The 18,641-nt window shown below is 58.9% G+C and overlaps 1 protein-coding gene across 1 annotated transcript in view; it reads left to right on the top strand.

The window, feature by feature from the left end:
• The first annotated feature begins 15,806 nt into the window (after positions 1-15,806).
• The window catches only part of LOC125618060 (SH3 and multiple ankyrin repeat domains protein 3-like), a 65,749-nt gene continuing 62,914 nt past the window's right edge, over positions 15,807-18,641 (top strand). Inside the window, exon 1 of the mRNA XM_048807615.1 lies at positions 15,807-16,262. Coding sequence (XP_048663572.1) covers positions 16,207-16,262 — 56 coding nt within the window. The 5' untranslated portion in view covers positions 15,807-16,206. The remainder of the gene's footprint in view (positions 16,263-18,641) is intronic.

The raw sequence follows: 18,641 nt of genomic DNA, 5'->3' as shown, positions 1-18,641 counted from the left end.
TCCATGGCCCGGGCTCGGGGCGCCGGGCGCGGGAAACACCCTGCAAGACGCCGACCACGCACTTGCTCCTGGGCCGGGGCCTCGAACTGAGCCAGCAGGTGCGACCCCTACCACGCCGCGGTAAACTTCTCTGTGTCCCAGTGCAAAGGGTGCGGGGTTCACAGTGGACCTTGCCTTCCGGGTGCTGGGGTTTAGGTGGATCTCGCAGGCCTGGTATGGAGGGTGTGGGAGCGCAGTGGACCTAGCAGCGGGGGTTTTGGGATCGCAGAGGGGCGCCCTCCCGCGGGTCGGCACGCGGACACCCTGCTCCAAATGGGCGAGCGATCACGGGTGAGGTTCGCGTTTCTGTGGGACTGGGGGCGCCCGGAGGGAGAGGCTGGTTCTAGTGACCAGAGTTTTGACGGCTGAGCTTTTAAAGGTGCCCTAAGCAGCTGGATCTGAGAAGGCGCTTAGGTCTGCGGGTGAGGTTCAGGCCGAAGTACTGGGGGCCTTGGGGACCCACGGATGCGGTCACGGTCCTGAGAGCCCTCTGAGGCCATCTGAAAATAGTGATTTCTGCATGGAAATTTGAGGTAGTAATTTGGATAGGCGTGTGACCTCTTTTTCGTCTGAAACTCAAGTTCCGACGTTAATGGGGTCAATCAGCTAATTAAGTGGAGTTTCAAGATGCAGAGAGGTAATTTTGAAAGTCCTGTTGGGGGTTGACATGACCTCCACCTGAGATTCAGGCCTGGACCTCACCACCCTGGCCAGGGCTGGGGCTGAGGTTCAGCCTGGATTCAGGTCCCTTGCTGTCTGAATTAAGTCATTGCTAGTGAGTGAGGACCTACTGTGTGCTGGGCACCAAGCCTGGTTCAGGATGGTGTGGGGTTGGAATGTCCTCAGCAGCCTGGAGGAGGAGACACTTGCCTTTGGAGACCCCAGTGTTCCAGTCCCTTGTAGATGATAACAAGCCTGGGTGCATAAAAGGGCTGAACCCTCCATGGCCCGGGCCCTGGTCAGCTTTGCACCTGGTAATTAGGGGGCAAAGGATGAGGCTGCTGTGTAAAGAGGGTTGATGGGTGGAGCCTGCGGGTCTTTATTCTGGAAGCCTCAATATGCCTGAGAGAGACCCCTGACTTCCTAGGAGTGCTAGGGGCTTGAGAGTGGGCTGCATGTTGAAGCTCCCAGAACGTTTCTGGAAGGAACTGGATTCCATTGTTGTGTTAGGGATTCTTCCAAGAAGGAAGACCTGGTAGGAAGCTGGGCCTGGCTGTGGGCCCTGAGGAGGCTGGAATTCAGGGGTCAAAGGAACCTTATGAATCAGGTGATCTTGTCTATAAAAGCTGATCCCAGGGGGCCGGTGACAGCCCTTGGCTGCCTCAGACAAATTAGATGGCCCCAAGTTGGGAAGGGGAGTCTGCTGCTCTTGCGAGTCCTCCAGCTTAGAAAGCCCTGCGCAGAGGCCACCTTCCAGGCGATTTTAATGAATTCATTCGTTCATTTGGCCCTCTGCTGGCGTGTTGGGGCCACCTCATGCAGGGGACTTGATCCAGATCTGGAGGGGAGCTATCTGGATCACTGCGGGGGCCCCCGTGCAGATGCAGGAAATTCCTGCCTGGGGAAGGAAAAGAAATCCGAGGTAGAAAAATGGAAGTTTATAGAAAAGCAATGTTTTTACATGCATAGTTTTATTTTCTAAGATGCATTCAGCTCCTGAATGACACAGCTCCGGTGTCCCTGTCAGCTCCAGTGAGTTACAGGGATTCATCCCAAGTAGGGCTCAGGATAGGGGCACACCCTCCAGCCCCCACTCAGAGGAATTCTGGGCAGCTGTGGATCCTGGCACCTGAGCAGAAGGCCGGGCTCCCCGAGACTCTACGACCTGTGTGTAGTCTGACCTTGCTCCTGCAGGCCGCAGGGAGGGCGCGGCCAGAGCAGCCGGTCTGAAGTTGGTGGCCTCTCCAGGAGCCCTGGGTGTCCTGTACTAGACTGTGAAGCCACAGGAGGGAATGTTTAGGACCCTTCCTCCCAGGGATCTCTGGCTAACTTCCTGACCCCTGCCTGAACAGGGAGGGGATTTGTGGAGGGGAGGGGAGCTGCAGACAAGGGCCTCTTGGAGCCCCAAGCCCTTCCCCTGGGCACTGGGTGAGCGAATTATCTATTGAAAGAATGTGAATAGATTGAGTGCTGGGCTTGGAGCCCGGGACCCCTCCCCCATCTGAGGCCCCGTGACCTTTGTGACCAGCCATAGCACCAAACCCGCCCAACCCAACAGGAGGCCTGCTGTGTCCTCTGCAGGTCACAGGTGATCTAAGGCATGTTTGACTTTCTCCCATGCTGCATCAACATGAGCTCAACAGCGGTCAGCCAGGGCCTGCTGCTGCGTGCCCCGTGGGGGCCCTGTGGAGGCTGCTGCCCCCCGAGCAGCCAGGCAGAGAGGGCCAAGACTGTGCGTATGCTGGAGGGGTTGGCAAGGAAGTGACCATTGGGTGCTGTAGGCAGAGAGGGCCCCAGTGTGTGTGAGCAGGGAGGGAAGTGCGTCCTATGTGACTGTCCTCCCTCCCCTGCTTTCCTGGGCCTTCTGGGCACTCTCCTGCTGTCTGAAGTCTCTCAGGTCCCCAAGGAGAGAGGTACCATTGGTCACTGTTCCCATTTTACAGATCTGGGGCCCTGGCTTAGGGGAGTGAAGCCACTTGCCTTAGTTCCCCCCAGCTACTGAGTGAGGGGCCGAAATTCACCCGCTGACCCTGGGGAGCCCAGTCCTGCTCGGCCCACCCTGCCAGGCTGATGGCCTGCGGGAAGGTGCACCTAGACCCGGTGGGGAAATCAGTCTTCCTGTTCCGTGGTGTGAAACTGAGCAGCAGTCAGCAGGTGCAAACCAAAGTTTCTGATCAGATTTCTGGTGTGGTGTGTGTTTTCATTGTTTGTTGAAAGCCGGTTCAAGAAATGGGCTGCTGTGTTCATTTCTGGCTCTCTCCAGGGAACCCGGGTCGTTTGGGTAACAGGATGCCTCTGATAGCAGCCTTCCGTCCAGTGAGGGGCTTTTAGTCTTAAATGGGGTTGTGGAGAGAGGTGTGCCGACACTGGTACCGAGAGCCTGCCTGGGGCCCAGGGCCAGCGCCTGGGTCACTCTGATGTTTGGGCTCTGGGGCTGGCGCATGTCACTTCCTGGGAGATTAAGCTCTTAAAAGCCTTCAGGCTGCCAGGCGTTTGTGGGCAGCAGCAGCAAACAGCAGGGCAACCCCCTAATTGGCTGCCAGATGTCAGGGCTAACCCCTGGGGACTGTCCCTCAGTGGGCAGCTCAGTGGGGACATAGAGTTGAATTAGGCCAGGATCTCCTACTTGGAGGCGGCAGATTCCAGATGGTGAGCCCCAGGGGTGCCCAAGGTTTCCTGGCCTGCCCTGGAAATTCTGATGCCAGTGCCCAGTTCCTCTAGGGATTCTGCCCACAGGAATTCTGGGAAACCACTTTGAGAAACCACAAGTTTTTAGGTTGAAGGGCTGTGGAAGAAAGTCCTGAGTTGCTTAAACTTAAAACACCCTCATTTAGGAGACTCCCTGGGAGGTATCCATTAGGCATATAATCATTGCATACCTGAGTGATCCTGCTGGGCTAGGGCAAGTCTCTCTAAAATAATGGTTTTTGCTTCTCCCTAAAACATTAATTTTTAAAAACTAGATGGAGTCCGCCACCTTTCCTGCCGAATCTTCTGGAATTCAAACATGCAGCTAGGCTGGGCGACCACGCACAGGTTGCCAGGAGCCATGTGTTGGCCTTCTCCTGCCCTTGTGAGTCATCAGCTAACATTTTCTAAATAGGTTTAAATGTTTGCCAAGGATGCAGTACCTCTGTGAAGTAGATACTGATATTTAAAAGTAATTGCCACAGAGCACTTTGTCAGGCCTTGTGTGGTACAGACCAGGGTGACAGGACCTGATAGCCACCTCCCATTGACAGGCCATGGTCACAGGCTTTCTCTGCAGGGCAGGGGATGGAACCAGGCCGTGTACACTCACCCCGGCCCTGTTCCCTCTTTTCTTTGTTCAGCCACTCCCCCCAGAGACTGTGTTCTGTGTGACAGACTTTTATACTCCCGGGTCTTTGGTTGATCAATCTAGCATACTTCTCTGCAAGAAAAAAATATTTAAATTGACTTTTAGAAAATTTCCTGTGACCTAAGTCATGTCTGAATGGAGACCAGCTGTGCTGTCCTTGCTGGGGTGCGGTTACCCCGATACCCTGAGCACCTTACAGACTTTTAAAAATGCAGAGTAAAGAGGAGGTTCATCCTTCAGCCGAGTAGGCCCCATCCCCGGGGATGTGTCCCCTCCCCTGAGATGACAGGAAAGCCCTTCCTATGTAAAGGGAGGGGGGGGGGACTGTTGGGGGTGGGACGGGGTACCCTCAGGCCTTTCTCCAGCTGAGCAATTTCTGGAAAATTCTCTGCTCCTTTTAGACTGCCCGGGTCGCAAGCCCCCCGCAGGGGAGAAGTTCTACATTGGCAGGATCCCACCTGCACTGAAGGTTCTGGCAGGTGGCTCCTACCTGGGGACCTTGACACCTAGGCCCAAGCAGTGACGAAGCTGTCATCTGTGAACTCCCGTGGGCCAGGCCTCTGAGCCTGGGGCCTTTTTACAGATTGCAGGGTGCCTGCCCCCAAGTTGGCAGGACTGGGGGATGGCCAGGGACTGGGCACCAGCCTGCCTGAGGCCTGCCCCCAGGTGCTCGGCTGAGTGTGAGGAGGGCGGGCAGGTCTCCTGTGTGTGGACGTGGCCAGCTGGAGGTCTGGCCAGGGCGTGGCGTGCCCGTCATCCCAAGCAGAGTCCAGGCCTGGGGCCCGCCCACACAGGCTCCTGCGGAGAGTGCGTGGGACTGAGAGACAGGACATAAGCTTGGAGCCTTGACTTTCCTGAAGATCCGGCACTGGACTCCCCCGGGGGAAGGGATGCCTACTGCAGAGGGAGGGGTCTTCCTGTGCCTCCAGTGCCCCCAGCCACACAGGGCTCATCTGTTCCTGTCGGGTTTTCCCTGTCCCCTCCCCATTCCTCCTCCCTCGGGTGGGGGAATTGCGGTGTCTGCATCTCCCATGCCCCCAAGGACCCTGAAGGCCATCCCTGGGTGACTCCTCTGTACCTGGTTGTCAGGTCCTGGGGACTGGCCAGATCTCAGGGTCCTGAAGGGGCACCACCCCTTTGCCTCCTCCAGCGTCACTCCTGCCACCCATCCAACCCTGACTGGCCGGTCTTGGGGTCCCTAAGAGGCTTTGAGGCAGAAGACCAGGCTGGCTATGTTGTGCTGGCAGCTGGACACCCAGGACCTTGGGGCGACAGGTTCCTGGCAGGTGGCGCATGCCCATGCCCACCAGAAGAGCCTCCCATGTTTACCAGGCCTGGCTCGGGGAGCAGGGGTGACGGCCGTGGGCACACAGGGCTCTCTTACCGAGCTGAACACAGAGCCCGAGTGAAGCAGGAGTGGACTTCCTGGACAGGGCCAGCGCGGCTGGGTCTGCGCGACTGATTTCAAGTCCTGCCCTGTTCCTGGCTCCCTGCCCTCTGGGGGGCAGCTGCTGTCCACCCAGTCTCTGGAATCAGGGACCATCTTGGTGGCTGAAGCAGCAGGACGCCTGCTTTTTGTTTGTTCTGAGTCCCTGGGGTCCCCTGGGAACAGGGAGAGTCTCCCCTGACGGTTCAAGTGGCTCACGCTGGGGGGGGCTGGTGGGTTTTCTGTCTGGTCTGGACGGGACCCTCCTGGAGACTGTCGTGTCCCTTTTGAGTCTGCCTGTTTCTGACAAGGTTTGGCAGATGTAGGAGGCAGATGTCCACATGAGCCTGGGCTAAGAGATGGACAGGTACATTTCAGGCCTGGGGGTGGCAAAGACCCCAGGCCGTCACATGCTTGGCCGATTTGAGCTCCGGGCTCTGGCCCAGGCCGCGGTCAGGAGACGGCCTTCTCTCAGACCCGGCCTCCCACCCATCTCAGCCTTTGACGGGTGCCGCCGGGGTCACTGTGGGTCCGATGGGCTCCCAAAGTCGTCTCCTTCCATTTCTCGTCCTGTGCTGGGGACGTGATGGTGACAATGGGTATGGCACCTGCTGCTCTAGTGTGCTCCCAAGGTGGACCCAGGGCCGCCCCCAGCCCGAGACCTGGGCTCCGGGGGCCACACCCCAGGCGAGTAGCCCAGGACAGAGATGTTGACTGAGCTTGCTAGGCCTGGGGGCCAGCTCCTTGCAGCCTCCTGTCCTTCCCTGGGCACCAGGCTGGCCGGACTTACCGCTCACCATCAGCTGAAGCAGACCATGCAGCACCGTGGTCCTCAGACTCAGGGTCCAGGGTCCCCGTGCCCACGTATGAGGGCTTTTGTGTATTAACTGTTAATATTTCCCCGTCAGGAACCCAGCACTCGAAGACATGTAGTAACGTCTTGAAAAATAAGGGTAGACTCATCACACGTCCACGTTCACGTTTAAAGAACATGGCGTTCACGTAGTTGCCACATAGTGTTGTCATGTGGTGTGTCTCCTAACGTTTTGAAGATAGGGTGTTTTTAATACTTCTGTTCCATTAACGGTAGAATTAGTGGCGGTTTACGCACTAGCTGTAGTGACAGTGTTCTAGGATGCGTCCGTACCTCGTGCGTGACACGGTGTCGCTGTTCGGTGGGCCTTGAAGAGCCCCGGTGGCCTTGGCAAGGCACATCTGGAGGTGACGCACGGGCCCAGCTTTGGTCGGGGGGTGTTTGACTCACTTCTCTCCTGAAGGCCGCTGCTGTGGACGTGTGAGCCGGGCAGGCCGCTTGCTGTCCGCTCGTCGCAGGCTTGCCTGGCCTGCAGGGCTCTGCGGGGGTCCCAGGTCATCTGTGGAGCCTTCCGGCCTGTAAGGAATCACTTTTCTCTTTCTGCTTTCAAAATTCTCTCATCTTTGACTAGAAAACGCATTTAAAGGAGTCTTAGCCGAGAACACCCCAGATCTGAGGACGGCCGTGCGTCCAGGTCCGGGCAGCTGGAGAGAGCAGCTGGAGAACAGGAGGCCCCGCAGTCCCCCAGGACCGCAGTCGGCGTCTGAGACTGGCTGTCCCCGTGCGATCAGAAGCTAACGCCTGGCACGGACAGGGCACCCTGCAGACGCCGGGGACCCCTGGGCCAGGGAAGCTGTTCTCAAGGGTGTGTCATGGCGAAGGGCCCACAGGGCAGAGACGGGAAGGATGGAGGACGGTCACTGGGAGGCAGAGGGGGCCTGGTGGAAGACAGAGCTGCCCGTGGCCCTGAAGCGGGGATGGGGTGGGCGTCCCTGGGAGACACAGCTGTGGGATGGAGAGCACAGCCAGGAGAGGCGCCCCCTCTAGGCCTGTCCCAAGCTGTGGCCTTTGTGCCACTCCTGCTCTGTGGCCTGTCACCACTGAGGACAGATGGTGTCACTGTTCACTCCTGTGAGTATGTGGACAGGGACCTGAGAGGTGTGTGCCAAGGTCAGCCCTGGACAGACTCAGGCGGGATCAGCTGTCCGCAGGGCCTCACGGAGGACAGGGTGGTGGGGCCCTGAGGGCCTCCCGGGTGGTGGGTGAGGGGGAGCCCTGGGGAGCACTCAGCCTGTGGCTGTTGGCTGCGGCCTCTTCTGGTCTGACCCTCCACCCTCCTGGGACTTCTCTGGGTCGGGGGCTGGGCAGGCCCTGGACGGGGTTTGGGGGGGGCAAAGTGCAAGGCCCACCCAGAGAGCTGAGGACGGGAGTGTGGAGAAGGGCGTGGAGCACAGAGAACCCTAGACTGGTCACCGCCTCAGGACTGCCCGTGTCCCCTCCAGAGTGGGAAGGGCCACCAGGGAAGGCCTCAGTGGAGGAGGAGGTAGCCTAGCGAGTGTCCTCAGTTGGGTGGTGACTTGGGAAGAAGTGAGCGTTGGGGGTCACAGAGCAGACGGGGGGCACGAGATGGCATGTTCTGTGTCCTCCCGTTCCCAGGAGACCTGAGCCCGGAGCACGGAGCACACACGGGACGTGTGCTGCTGACAGGCACCCTGCAGGCCCGGATGCTCGGCCGCGTGGCCCGTCCCCAGTAGGCACGCTCTGCCAGGCTCCCCACAGCTGTGTGCCCTTTAACTGCCACCAGCCACCTGCTGGCATCAGGGCTCCGGGAGCTCAGGTGCCCACGGGGGCCTGTGGTCTGCAGGCGGCAGAATGGGCAGTGGGCCTGCAGGGGTCAGAGTGTCGGGTCGCGGGATTTGAAGTCTGGCCTTCGCGTTTGGGGGCAGACGGGTTTGTCCCGGTTTGGACCCTCCCGGGCTTTGTAACTGGCCTGTCCCTGGCTGAGCCAGGGTTTCTTGGGCATCGTCACTACTTCCATAACTTCTGACTTGACTGTCCGTCAGGCGGGTGGTGGTGGCTTGAGGAACGCCCCGAGCCTTCAAGGAAGAGCAGAAGCCATGTGCCCAGCCCTCTGGGGACTGGGAAGTCCTGCCGGGAATCTCTAGGGATTGGGTCACCACAGGGCTCAGCAGAAGGGGAGCTCCGAGGGAGGGTGTCCCTGGGCCCTCCGCCCTGGGAAGGGACGCCACGTAGGGCAGGTGGTGGGGTGCTGGGGCTGCGGCCAGCGCTCCATCACCCCCCGCCCTGCTGGGCCCCCTGGTTAGTTCACGAGCTGGCTACCACCGCCTCCAGCCCCAGCAGGTCGGGCGGACAGAGGCCGTGTCCTGCTTCTCGGAGGTGCCCTGTGCCTGGGGCACACGGGCAGCAGCTGGGCCCTGCCCATGACTCCTAGGAAAGTAGTCAAGCCGTGTGCCGGTCTGATTGGCGCGATTGCTCACTAGAGCGCAGCAGCGCCGTGTGGGGTGGCCGGCAGCGCCCCCAGCCCTCCCTGCACTAGTTGGCTTTTCTCTGGTGGTGCTGAGAGGGGCTCAGCCCGGCACAGGTGGGGCAGGCGCTGACCACGGAGCTCACTGGGGCTCTGCACCCGGCTTCCCAACGTCCAGGCCCCAAGAAACCCCTTCTGTCCTCGGGCTCCACCCGCCCTGGACACTTGCTGAATGGAGTTGTGCTACAGGGACCTTCACTCCTGGCTTCTGTCACGTAGCATGGTGTGTCCAGGTTCATTCCTATTGGAGGCCATGTGGGTCCTGGGTGTGTGTGTGTGTGTGTGTGGCCGTGTGTCGGCTGATGAGCACGTGGTTTCTCCCACTGTTTGGCCACTGTGACTCGCACTGCTCGGAACACTTGTGTCTGTGTTTTTGTGTGGACGAGTGGTGTCCTTTCTTTTAGGTGTGTACCCAGGACTGAAGGGCTGGGTCACATGGTGACTGTGGCAGCCATTTGCTGTCCCTCCAGCTGTGTTCAGGAGACGGTTGCTGCACGTCCCTCTCCTGCAGGTATGACTCTCTGACCTGCTGGGTGACGCGGCATTGTTCAGTTTTGTGTTTTTCATGGATGACGATCAAGCGCCTTTTCAGGTGGAGAAATGTGCATTGTTCATTTTCTTGTCTTTTTGTTATTTATACTTGAGAGCTCTTTACTTATTGTGCATACCAATCTCTGTTCGGACGCACAGTTTGACAACAGCCCTCCCCTTCCCTGGCTCCTTTTGCTTTGTTTATGGTGTCCTTTGAAGTGTGGAAGTTTTAAGGTGCAACAGAGTCAGTTTATCTGTTTCCTTTTAATTGCTTGTGCGTTTGGCGACCCACCTAAGGATCCGCCTGACTCGAGGTTCTCCTGTGAGAGCTTTGTCTCCCTGGGCCTCGCACTCAGGCTTGTGGTCCGGGTGGAGTTGCCTTTTGTGAATGGCTGGAGGAGCTTCTGTCTTCATCTTTGCTGACAAGACTGCTCTCCCCCTGTCCGGCCTTGGTGCCCTTGGGACGATGAGTCGGCTTTCAGCTGTGCCCTGGGTGCCTGTGCTTGTGTCAGCTCCACCCTGAGCTGCTCACCTGGCTCCGTGGTAGTTTAGAACCATGGAGAGCTGAGTCCACCGACCACACCCTTCTTTGTCCAGAGTGGGTTTGGCTGCACTGGGTTCCTCAAATCTCCAGGTGAATTTTGGGATCGGCTCTCCGTGTCTGCAAAGAAGTCACCTGGGATTTTGATGGGCAGTGTTTGAATGTTGGGTCCCTTTGGGGAGGAGTGCCATCTGCTATGGCTTGGATATGCAGGGTCCCCCGAAACTCCTGTTAGTGCAGGAATGTTCGGAGGTGAGATGATTGGATTATGAGAGCGGTCCATCCCACTTTGGAGGGAGTGGCCTGGTGGTCACTGTGGGCAGGTGGGAGTGGCAGAGCAGGTGGGTCACTCTATGGACCCTCCCCCACCTCTCTGCTTCCTGACCCCTCCTTGAGCTGAGCAGCCCCTGTGCTGGGCCCTTCCCATGATGCTCTGCCTCCCCTCGGGCCCAGAGCAAGTGGAGTTGGCCATCTGTGGAGGGGACCTCAGAAACCGTGAGCCCCCATGCACTGTCCCTCCTCTAAGTTGTCCTGTTGTGTGTCTTGGTTGCAGGGGGGCAAAGCTGGGTGACCCACCAGCCACTCCAGGGTGGTCGGGCCTGACAGGTGGCCCTGAGGCGTATCTCTGTCCAGCTCCATCTTTTCATTCCTTTGAACCATGTTTTCCAGGATCAGATTTTAAGCTTTGCACTTTCTTCGTGGAACTTATTCCTACATTTTTGATGTTTTTATGCTATTATAATTGCACTTGTTTCTCAGTTTCGTTTTGGATTGTCGCTGCTGGGTGGGAGAGGCACGGTGGGCACTGCAGCCCTGTTGAACACGCGGGTGCCTCTCACCTCGGGGGACTGGGTGGGTTTCTGGGTGCAGGACGTGTCTTCTGCTCTGGAGGTGACTTTCTTTCTTTCTTCCTTTCCCAGTGGTGGGGGGGGAACGGGGCCTTGCCTGGCTTGCCCAGTGCTGCCGCGAGCTCCGCCCTGCGCTGGTGGTCTGTTTCTCCTCCAGCCTGGTGTCTCCTAGTGTACTGCCTCGCTGGTGCCCCGGCTGCAGCGCCCAGTGGGGTGTAGGGCGCAGGAGGGGCGGGTGCGAGTCCTGCTGCTGACCGGGGGCAGTTCTGGTCTCTCCCCACTGAGTGGCGTTAGCTCTGGATCTGCCTTTGCAGGAGAGCTGAGGAAGCCCCCCGGTGTCCCTGTTCTGTGTGGGCGTCGGCCTTGGTCGGGGCTTCTCTCGGTCAGCCCCTTGCCCTTTCCGTGGGCACTCGGTGTGTGGTACTGATCCTGGGCTCTCAGCGGCCTTTGGATCTTGGGATAAGTCCCCCTGGTGGATGTGATGGCCTTTTCTCCATGTTCCTTAAGAATTTGAACAAAACTAATTATAAGTGAACATTCATAATGAAAATTTCACTGTCAACAGACACCAAGAACATTCAATAGGTGAGGAAAAGATCTAATTGATGCCAGTTGCTTTTGAGGAGTTCTGTCTGACTTGAAGAATACATGCACAGCAAGTCTTTGTATCTTTTTTAGTTGTAGATGGACACAATGTCTTTATTTTTATTTGTTTATTTTTATGTGGTCTGGGGATGGGACCCAGGGTCTGGTGCAGGCGAGGGGAGTGCTCTGCACTGAGCCCCGCCCCAGCCCACAGCAATCCTTAAAGCATACTCTTCCTCTGAAAGAAAGTTTGGAAAACCTGGAAGAGACCCAGTCCATGCTCCAGTGTTGAACTCAACCAATTTCAAATGCAGCATTGAGTCAGACTACCGAATGTTTCCAAGACAGGAGAGTTAAAACCAAGGACACATTTCTAAAAGTGATCATTCCGAGGGTTCCTTTACAAAATGCGCACTGTTCTGCAGTGAGCAGTCTCTCCTTGTGCCCAAACGTGCGACTTTAATGGTTGTGGGAAGCTCCACGCTTACCCGGTAGGGCTGATGGAAAGTCCTCTAGATAGGTAATGAACAAGTCGCCCCTCACCCAGGTCTCTGCTGAGTGATCCCCCAGTGTGCTCATGTGTTCAAGTGTCCAAGAACCTTCACATCTGGAGAGTGTGGGAAGGTCTCCCTTCAAGCTGACAGTCCATCACCGTCCACATGTTCCCAGGTGCGAGGGTTCCCACAATGTAGGGGTGTGCAGGAACTCCTAAGGGAACTGAAACCTTCGTCAGAACAGAGGATTCCTGCTGAAGGGAGCCCTGCAAACTTAAATAAAGTATCAAAGCATCCAAACACTCAAATATCACGGACACCATGGGAGTGACGACCCTACAGATTTAAAGAATGTGGCAAAACTTTGCATCCACGATCACCCCAGGGAGGCTGCGTAGGCCGGTTCTCTGTGGGGGTGTTGAGTTACTGCCCATCTCCACTTGCCTGAGGTCCATTCTGATTGTCTGTTTCTTCTTCCGTCGTTGTGTGCTTCTCGGGGAAGCTTGCCCAGCGCAGGCGGGCTTTCCCAGCTCCTTGTCCTGCGGTGGCACCTGCTCCTCCCTCAGCTTCTGACTTGTGCCCGGCGTGAGGCTGTACCTGCTCTTCCTGAGGTGGGTCATTTTAATCTGTCCTTTTCTTTTCTTTCACAGTCACCTAAAGCTTTGTCAGCGGTACTGATTTTTTTGGAATAGCCGTCTCCGGGTTTCCGCGGCTTTCCCTGCTCTTTCTTCCTCGGCTTTGGTTGGTGTCCCCTCCACCCAGGGTTGTCCCCGCTGTCTGCTCAGGGGCTGTGCAGTTTGCTGCTCTTTGGGGCCCTCAAGGGGTGGCCAGCCTGCGGGGCTGAGACGGTCCTTAGTAACACAGACGTCCACAGGTAGACGTTCCCTGCCAGGTGCGGTGGCTGGGTTCCCGAGTCCCGATTGTTTTGTCGTCTTTCTTAATCATTTCACAGTATTTCCGAGTTAACCTGTGGACCTCTTGGTCACTTAGAGGCGTGTGAGTCCCCACGTGTCTGTGTGTCTGTGGTCCCTTTCTGTTCCCTGCATGCCCTTCCCCGGGCTTTCCCTGTGCAGGGCCTGGCATGGGCTCTGCTGCAGAGTGCCCGTGAGAAGAGCCTGTTCTGCTGTCTGGGGGGTGTCCTGTGGCGGTCCCTTACATTGTCCTAGACTTTGGGACACACCAGTGACCCAGACACACAGATTCCCTCCCTGGGGGGACAACTTCCTGGCAGTGGAGACAGCAATTCAGAGGGCCTCGGTGACAGGAGTGGGGAGAGCTGGTGCACCTGGGGGCGTGGGGAGGGTGGGCAGCTGGGCTCCTGGGGAGGGTCCTGGGGCCGAGACTCCAGGGAGGGAAGCAAGAAATGACCGTGGGAAGCACTTTTCTCCTGGACCATTTTTAAAGCTTTAAAAGTCACCTTCTTGCCCGTTGTTAGACGTGGGGTCAGGGACCGGGCACCCCCTGCCGTGCAGCCCCCTGGTCGCCTGCCTCCCCAGCCTGGAACTCGTCCATCAGCCCCTGACTCCAGCCCTGCTTCCCCCTCTTGGGCCTCCTGTAAGTGGACCCTGTGGCATTCGTGCCTGGCTCCTGCCACTCGCAGCGTCCTGTGGTTCACGTGGTGCAGCTGGGTCCGAGCGTCCTACCCTTTTCGGGGGAATGATAACGTGCGTCTGTGGGTGCTGAGTGCCCTGTGTCTGCTGTTGGGCCATGTTGGTGCGCAGGGGCGTGCACACCGGGTCCCCAGCACGTCCTGGAGCGACACCGTGCCAGGCCCATCGGGTCGTGGAATCCCAGGGCTGAACCCTCTGCCGCTCACCCCCAACCCTGGAGGCTTTTACATGGCGAGGGCTCAGGACGGGTGGCCCCTGGGTGGGGAAGTTGTGGGGCATGACTGTTCCCACATCCGTGTCTGCCAGGGAGGCCGCTGTGTTCTGGGGACCTGGAGGGTGTCTCCCATTGTGGTTCCACTCGATGCAGGCCCAGGGCTGGACCCAGGAAGGCTGGGCTGGAGGTGGCAGAGGAGGGCGTGGCTCGCGCCAGCAGCCAATCAGGCCTCTCTGTGGCCTCAGGCCTGAGACCCGCTGGTTGTGCAACAGGTTCTCTTCCAGCCCGTGAGTCACATCTGAGCGAGGTCGTTGGCCCAGTGGACCTTGGGTGGCCTGAGCAGAGCAGGAGGAGGGCGGTCAGGGCACCTGCTGCTCCAGGGAAGCTTCGTCTTGATGGCCCCTGAGCAGGAGCTAGTGCCCAGTCGGCGCTGGGCTCGCGGGCGGCTCAGGCACATTTTCACGGCTGAGCGGTGCTCAGGGCTGGTCGGCCCTGCTTCCTCCTGGACGTCAGGGCTGATCTCGGTGTTTGCTCTGTGCAGTGGGGATGTTCGCACCCAGGGCCAGCCCTTGCCTGGCCACGCTGGGCGACATGGCCCCGTCTGCAGCCCCTCTGCAGGTCAGTCCTCGGATCTCCCGGACTGCTCTCCCAGGGTGGACCCGGTGGCCGTCCTTGGCAGTGGCTGGGCTCCTGCTTGCTCCTGGGCAGCTGGGTGCTGGCCGCTGCCTGCCCGTCTGAGTGGAAGGCCCGAGCTTGCCCTCTCTGGTTCACGGAGAGCTTCCTCCAGCGCCTCGGCCCAGCTTCCCACTCCTGGTGCGCTGTCTCGCCAGGCGCCCTTGTCCGCTGATTGCCGGTTTGCCTGTCCTTCCTGTGTTCCGGCTGCGTGTCCCCCGCTGGGCTGTCTGAAGAAGGGCCACGTGTGGGGGTTGCACTTCTCCCCCGCCCCCTCCCTGCGGTTCCGAGACTCCCCTGTGCGGAGGCGGCAGCTTCGGGGCCTGGCTTTCCGGTTTTCTTGGTCTGTCTGGAGTTGGCACCTGTCCAGGTGGAGGCTGGGGTCTGCTTTCCACGGGGTGACCCTCCAGCCCCCGGGTGCTGCGTCCTGCTCTGGATCAGCTCTGGCTGTGGGGCTTGCTCGGGGCTCTCCTCTCCCCGCTGTTCTGTGGGCCCAGCTCTGCGGGACGGGTGGACTTCACCTTTGTGGGTGAAGGTGGACTTGCAGTTGGTCCAGCTCTGTGGCTGGGCCCTGTGCTCTCCTTTACGCTGCAGGTGGCCCTGTGCCCGTCGTTCCATCTCATGGCGGAGGAAGGAAGCAGCTTCAGGGTCTGCGAAGGGCTCCTGATCAGCAAGGGCAGCGCGGGGGACGGAGGCACCCACTCCCACAGGGGACCCCTGGCCAGCGGGAACAGTTCACTGCACCATTCCCTACGGTGGCCACCAGGCCCGTGAAATATGCCTAGTGCTGTTTATTAAAATGCCACCTCGCACATATTGGGTTACATAAAATCCGCTCTGCAAATTTCCATTGTCACTTTATTTTACTTTTTAATGTGGCTACTAGGAAACTTAAAATTACATTTGCAACACAAATCATCTTGCTATTGGGTAGCTTGGGTTTGCTGCTCCTTCCCGAGGGCTGGAGTTCACTCTCTCAGTTGCCCCTCCCCCTCACCCCCGACTTGGACTTGCATGACACCCCTCGGCCCCCGTCACTCCTCGCCCCGAGTGGAGCCCCATGCTGCAGGCCTGGCTCACAGCAGGCTCCTCACTGGAGGGCAGGAGGGGTGGGCGGAGAAGATGATGAGGCTTGGCCTTTGACCCCTGGCTGGGGCTCCATGCTCCACTCTCAGAGGCATGAGATTGGGCGGGACCCCAGAGCTAGTTCAGAATTAACCAGGGTTCCCCAGCACGGTCCCTGGGAGACCCAGGCCCAGCCCAGAGGTGGTGGGGCCTTGGCTTGGGCAAGTGCCCTGTCCAGGTCCCATGCTGAGTTTGTGTTGGGTTCCAGAAGCCAGCGCCCTTGGGTCTCCCTAGTGCCCCAGGCCGACTCGGGCTAGCGCAGGCTCCTGCCCTCCACCCATCGCGTTTGGTGGCTGCTGGGTCTAGGGTCCCGAGGAGCCAGGTCCTTGCCTGCAGTGTCTGGGGTTAGCATCCTGTCCCTGTGGAGTTTTTCAGCTGGTGGCAGCCCGGCCCCCAGGGACGTGCAGTCCCGAGACACCTGATGCTCCTGCAACGTGAACCTGGCTTAGCTGTGGGGTCAGTGGCCTGGGACGGGGCCAGTGTTCTGGAAGAAAACCCTCCAGGGTGCAGACCCCCCCGGCCAGGCAGGGCGTCTCCCGAGCTGGGGCTGAGATGACTCTTTACATGCTCGCTCACTTGTTGCCTGATTAGCATCGTGATGAATAACTCCTTCCTAAACAGTTACTTTAGATTAGGTAGAGGGGGTGGAGGGAGGCGAGAGGCAGGGGACCGGAAGGAGAGGAGCATGAACAAGACGTCCTTATCCTCTGTACATATGTAACTGTACGACCGTGGGACTCTACATCGTGTACGACCAGAAGAATGGGAGATTGTGCTCCATTACATGTGTCCTACCAGAGTGCATTCTACTGTCATGTGTAAGTAACCAAAACAGTAATAGTAAAGTCTGTTAATAGTAAAGTCACCTAAAATGACAGCTGATGCCTTTCTAGTAGCTCAAGTAGTTGTTCCAGTGACCTCTGGATGAGCCACGGGCTGCATCAGATTTCCGGGTCCTGCTGGGTGCAGGCTCGGGTGTGGTGACCACGAGTGCCACCTTCTGATCTCCACGGCTCCCCTCCAGGAGTTTCGCCAGGTTGAATGTGTCCCCTGGAGTCCGTGGTTGCCTTGTTCACCGGCTGGTGCTGGGACATTTAGGAGGTCAGCAGGTCAGCAGGCTCCATCTCATGAATGGTCAAAGCCCCTGTCACAGAGGGGTCACTGATGAAGGGGAGCCGGTCTCCTCTGCTCCCTGGCCCCTGGCCCGACCTCCTCCTTCCCTGTGAGCACACGGGAGGCCCTCAGCCGACACCAGGGCTGACCTTGGACTTCCGCCTCCAGAACTGTGGGAAGTAAATCTCGTTCCTGAGAACTTCCATGTGCACAAGGGAGGGCACTGCAGGGGGCGCTGACCACGCTGGAGCCACTTGGGGTTGGGGCAGCAGCTGTGTTCTAGCCAGAGCCCAGGGCACTCCAGCGTGGCCCCCTTCCTCCCTCACCCTCCTCCTGGTGCCCAACAGCCCCGTCTTGGACACCCTGACCACCTGCGCACAGCCCGTCCTTCCAGAAGCCCCTAACCTTTGTGAACAGGTGGTTGGGTAACCCCTGGATGGATCTTCCCCTGCTCACAAAATCTGTCCCCGTGACTGTCTGCGTAGCTCTGTCCCCGAGTCTCTGGGTAGCTAGAGGCACGCTGGGCCCAGTCTTGGGTGCTCCTGATGGACTAGAGCCTGGACGTGTCTTTGTGTGGCCGAGGTGCGGGCCACCATGCACGCTGTTCCGTAGGCCATGGAGGCGGGAGTTCTGCCTGGGGATTGGGCCACACGGTGGGTCGGAACTCTCTGCTCTTGCCCTGGAATCCCCTTGGCTGTGAGCTCGTGTGTCCTGTGGGCAGGTGGCGTATCCTATGGTCAGCAGCTCTGTTGCATAACTGCTGTGTGATCTTGGGCAAGCTAGTGGACCTCTCTGGACCTTAAAATGGAGGTAAAGACAGCTTGGGTGGCTGTGAGCGTGCAGCTGTGAGCACAGCTGCTCTGTGGCTCTGTTGGCAACACACCCGTCATCTGCTTAGGTACCAGCTGGGCTGCACGGGGTCATCACCTCTGCAAACACCCTGACCTGTCAGGCCCTCCCTGCCCTGTGGACCTCTTGTTTGTGCAAGGGCCCTGCGATAGGGCACAGCAGGGAGTGTCCCCAGGCCCCAGAGTGAGATGGGGCTCCGTTGACCTTGCTGGAGGACTCCTTCCTCAGCTGTGTGCAGGGCATGGGGGACAGAGTGGCAGTCTGTGTGTGTCACGGGGGGGGGGGGCTGGGGGTCATCCCCCTGGAAACTCCAGGCTCCAGGCTGCCCTCCGCCAGCTGGTCAGGAGCCGTGGAGTGTTTCCTGTTGGCTCCCTGGTCCCGATGGGTCTTCCTGACATGGATGCCTTTCTGTCCCTGTGGAATGCCACCCTGCCATCTTTTGTTACCCACTCACTGCCTGGGAAGTGGCGACGGAGGGCTCACTGGCGCTCCTATTTCAGTTACCCTCTGACAAAGCCTGCATCGCAGTGGGTAAGGCCCTGGAGCTCCGCGGCCCGGCTCAGCTCCCCCCCGGCCGTGCTGCCCATGTGCTGCCAGATGGCCTCGGGCCCTTCATGCCGTGGCCTCAGCTTCCTGGTCTTGGGTCAGGGTGACGACACCCACTCATGACCGTCTCTCTGAATGGAGGATCGGGTCGGTTCACCTTTGCTGCAGCATTGGCCACCCAGGCTTGGGAAGCAGCCAGTGACGGGGCTCGGGGACGTCCAGAGCTGTCTCTGAGCTTCCTGCAGCTGCTCCAGCACCTGGCGGCGCCAACTCTGGGAGGCCAAGTCGCCCTGTGAAGAAGAGGCGTGGCGTTTGCATTGACCGTGCAGCCCCGGTGTCCTTGGTCCTCTCCAGGTGGCCTTGCCCACCTCTGGCAGCAGGAGCGCGGGGAGGGGACGGTTGTCACTGTATTTTAGGTTCCGCCTGGGAAACCGTCCTTCTGGTGTTTACAGTCTGTGTTGGTGGGATGCACAGAGGAGGGCTTGCAGCCACCACCGTATCTCAGGCCTGGAGGATCAGTATTGTGTGCTTGCTGTATACCATCTCCCTCCACCTGGGACAGGGATAGGGACAGCACAGGGACAGGAAGAGCATGAACGAGTAGCTGTGGCTGTGTTCCAAGAAAACTTTATTTACAAAGACAGGTGCAGGCAGGGTGGACCCTGGGGGCGTGGCCGGGGTGGGCCCTG

Source organism: Marmota marmota, unplaced genomic scaffold, assembly GCF_001458135.2.
Source record: "Marmota marmota marmota unplaced genomic scaffold, marMar, whole genome shotgun sequence".
In the NCBI taxonomy this organism is placed as follows: Eukaryota; Metazoa; Chordata; class Mammalia; order Rodentia; family Sciuridae; genus Marmota; species Marmota marmota.
This window is presented reverse-complemented; position numbering and strand designations above follow the sequence as displayed.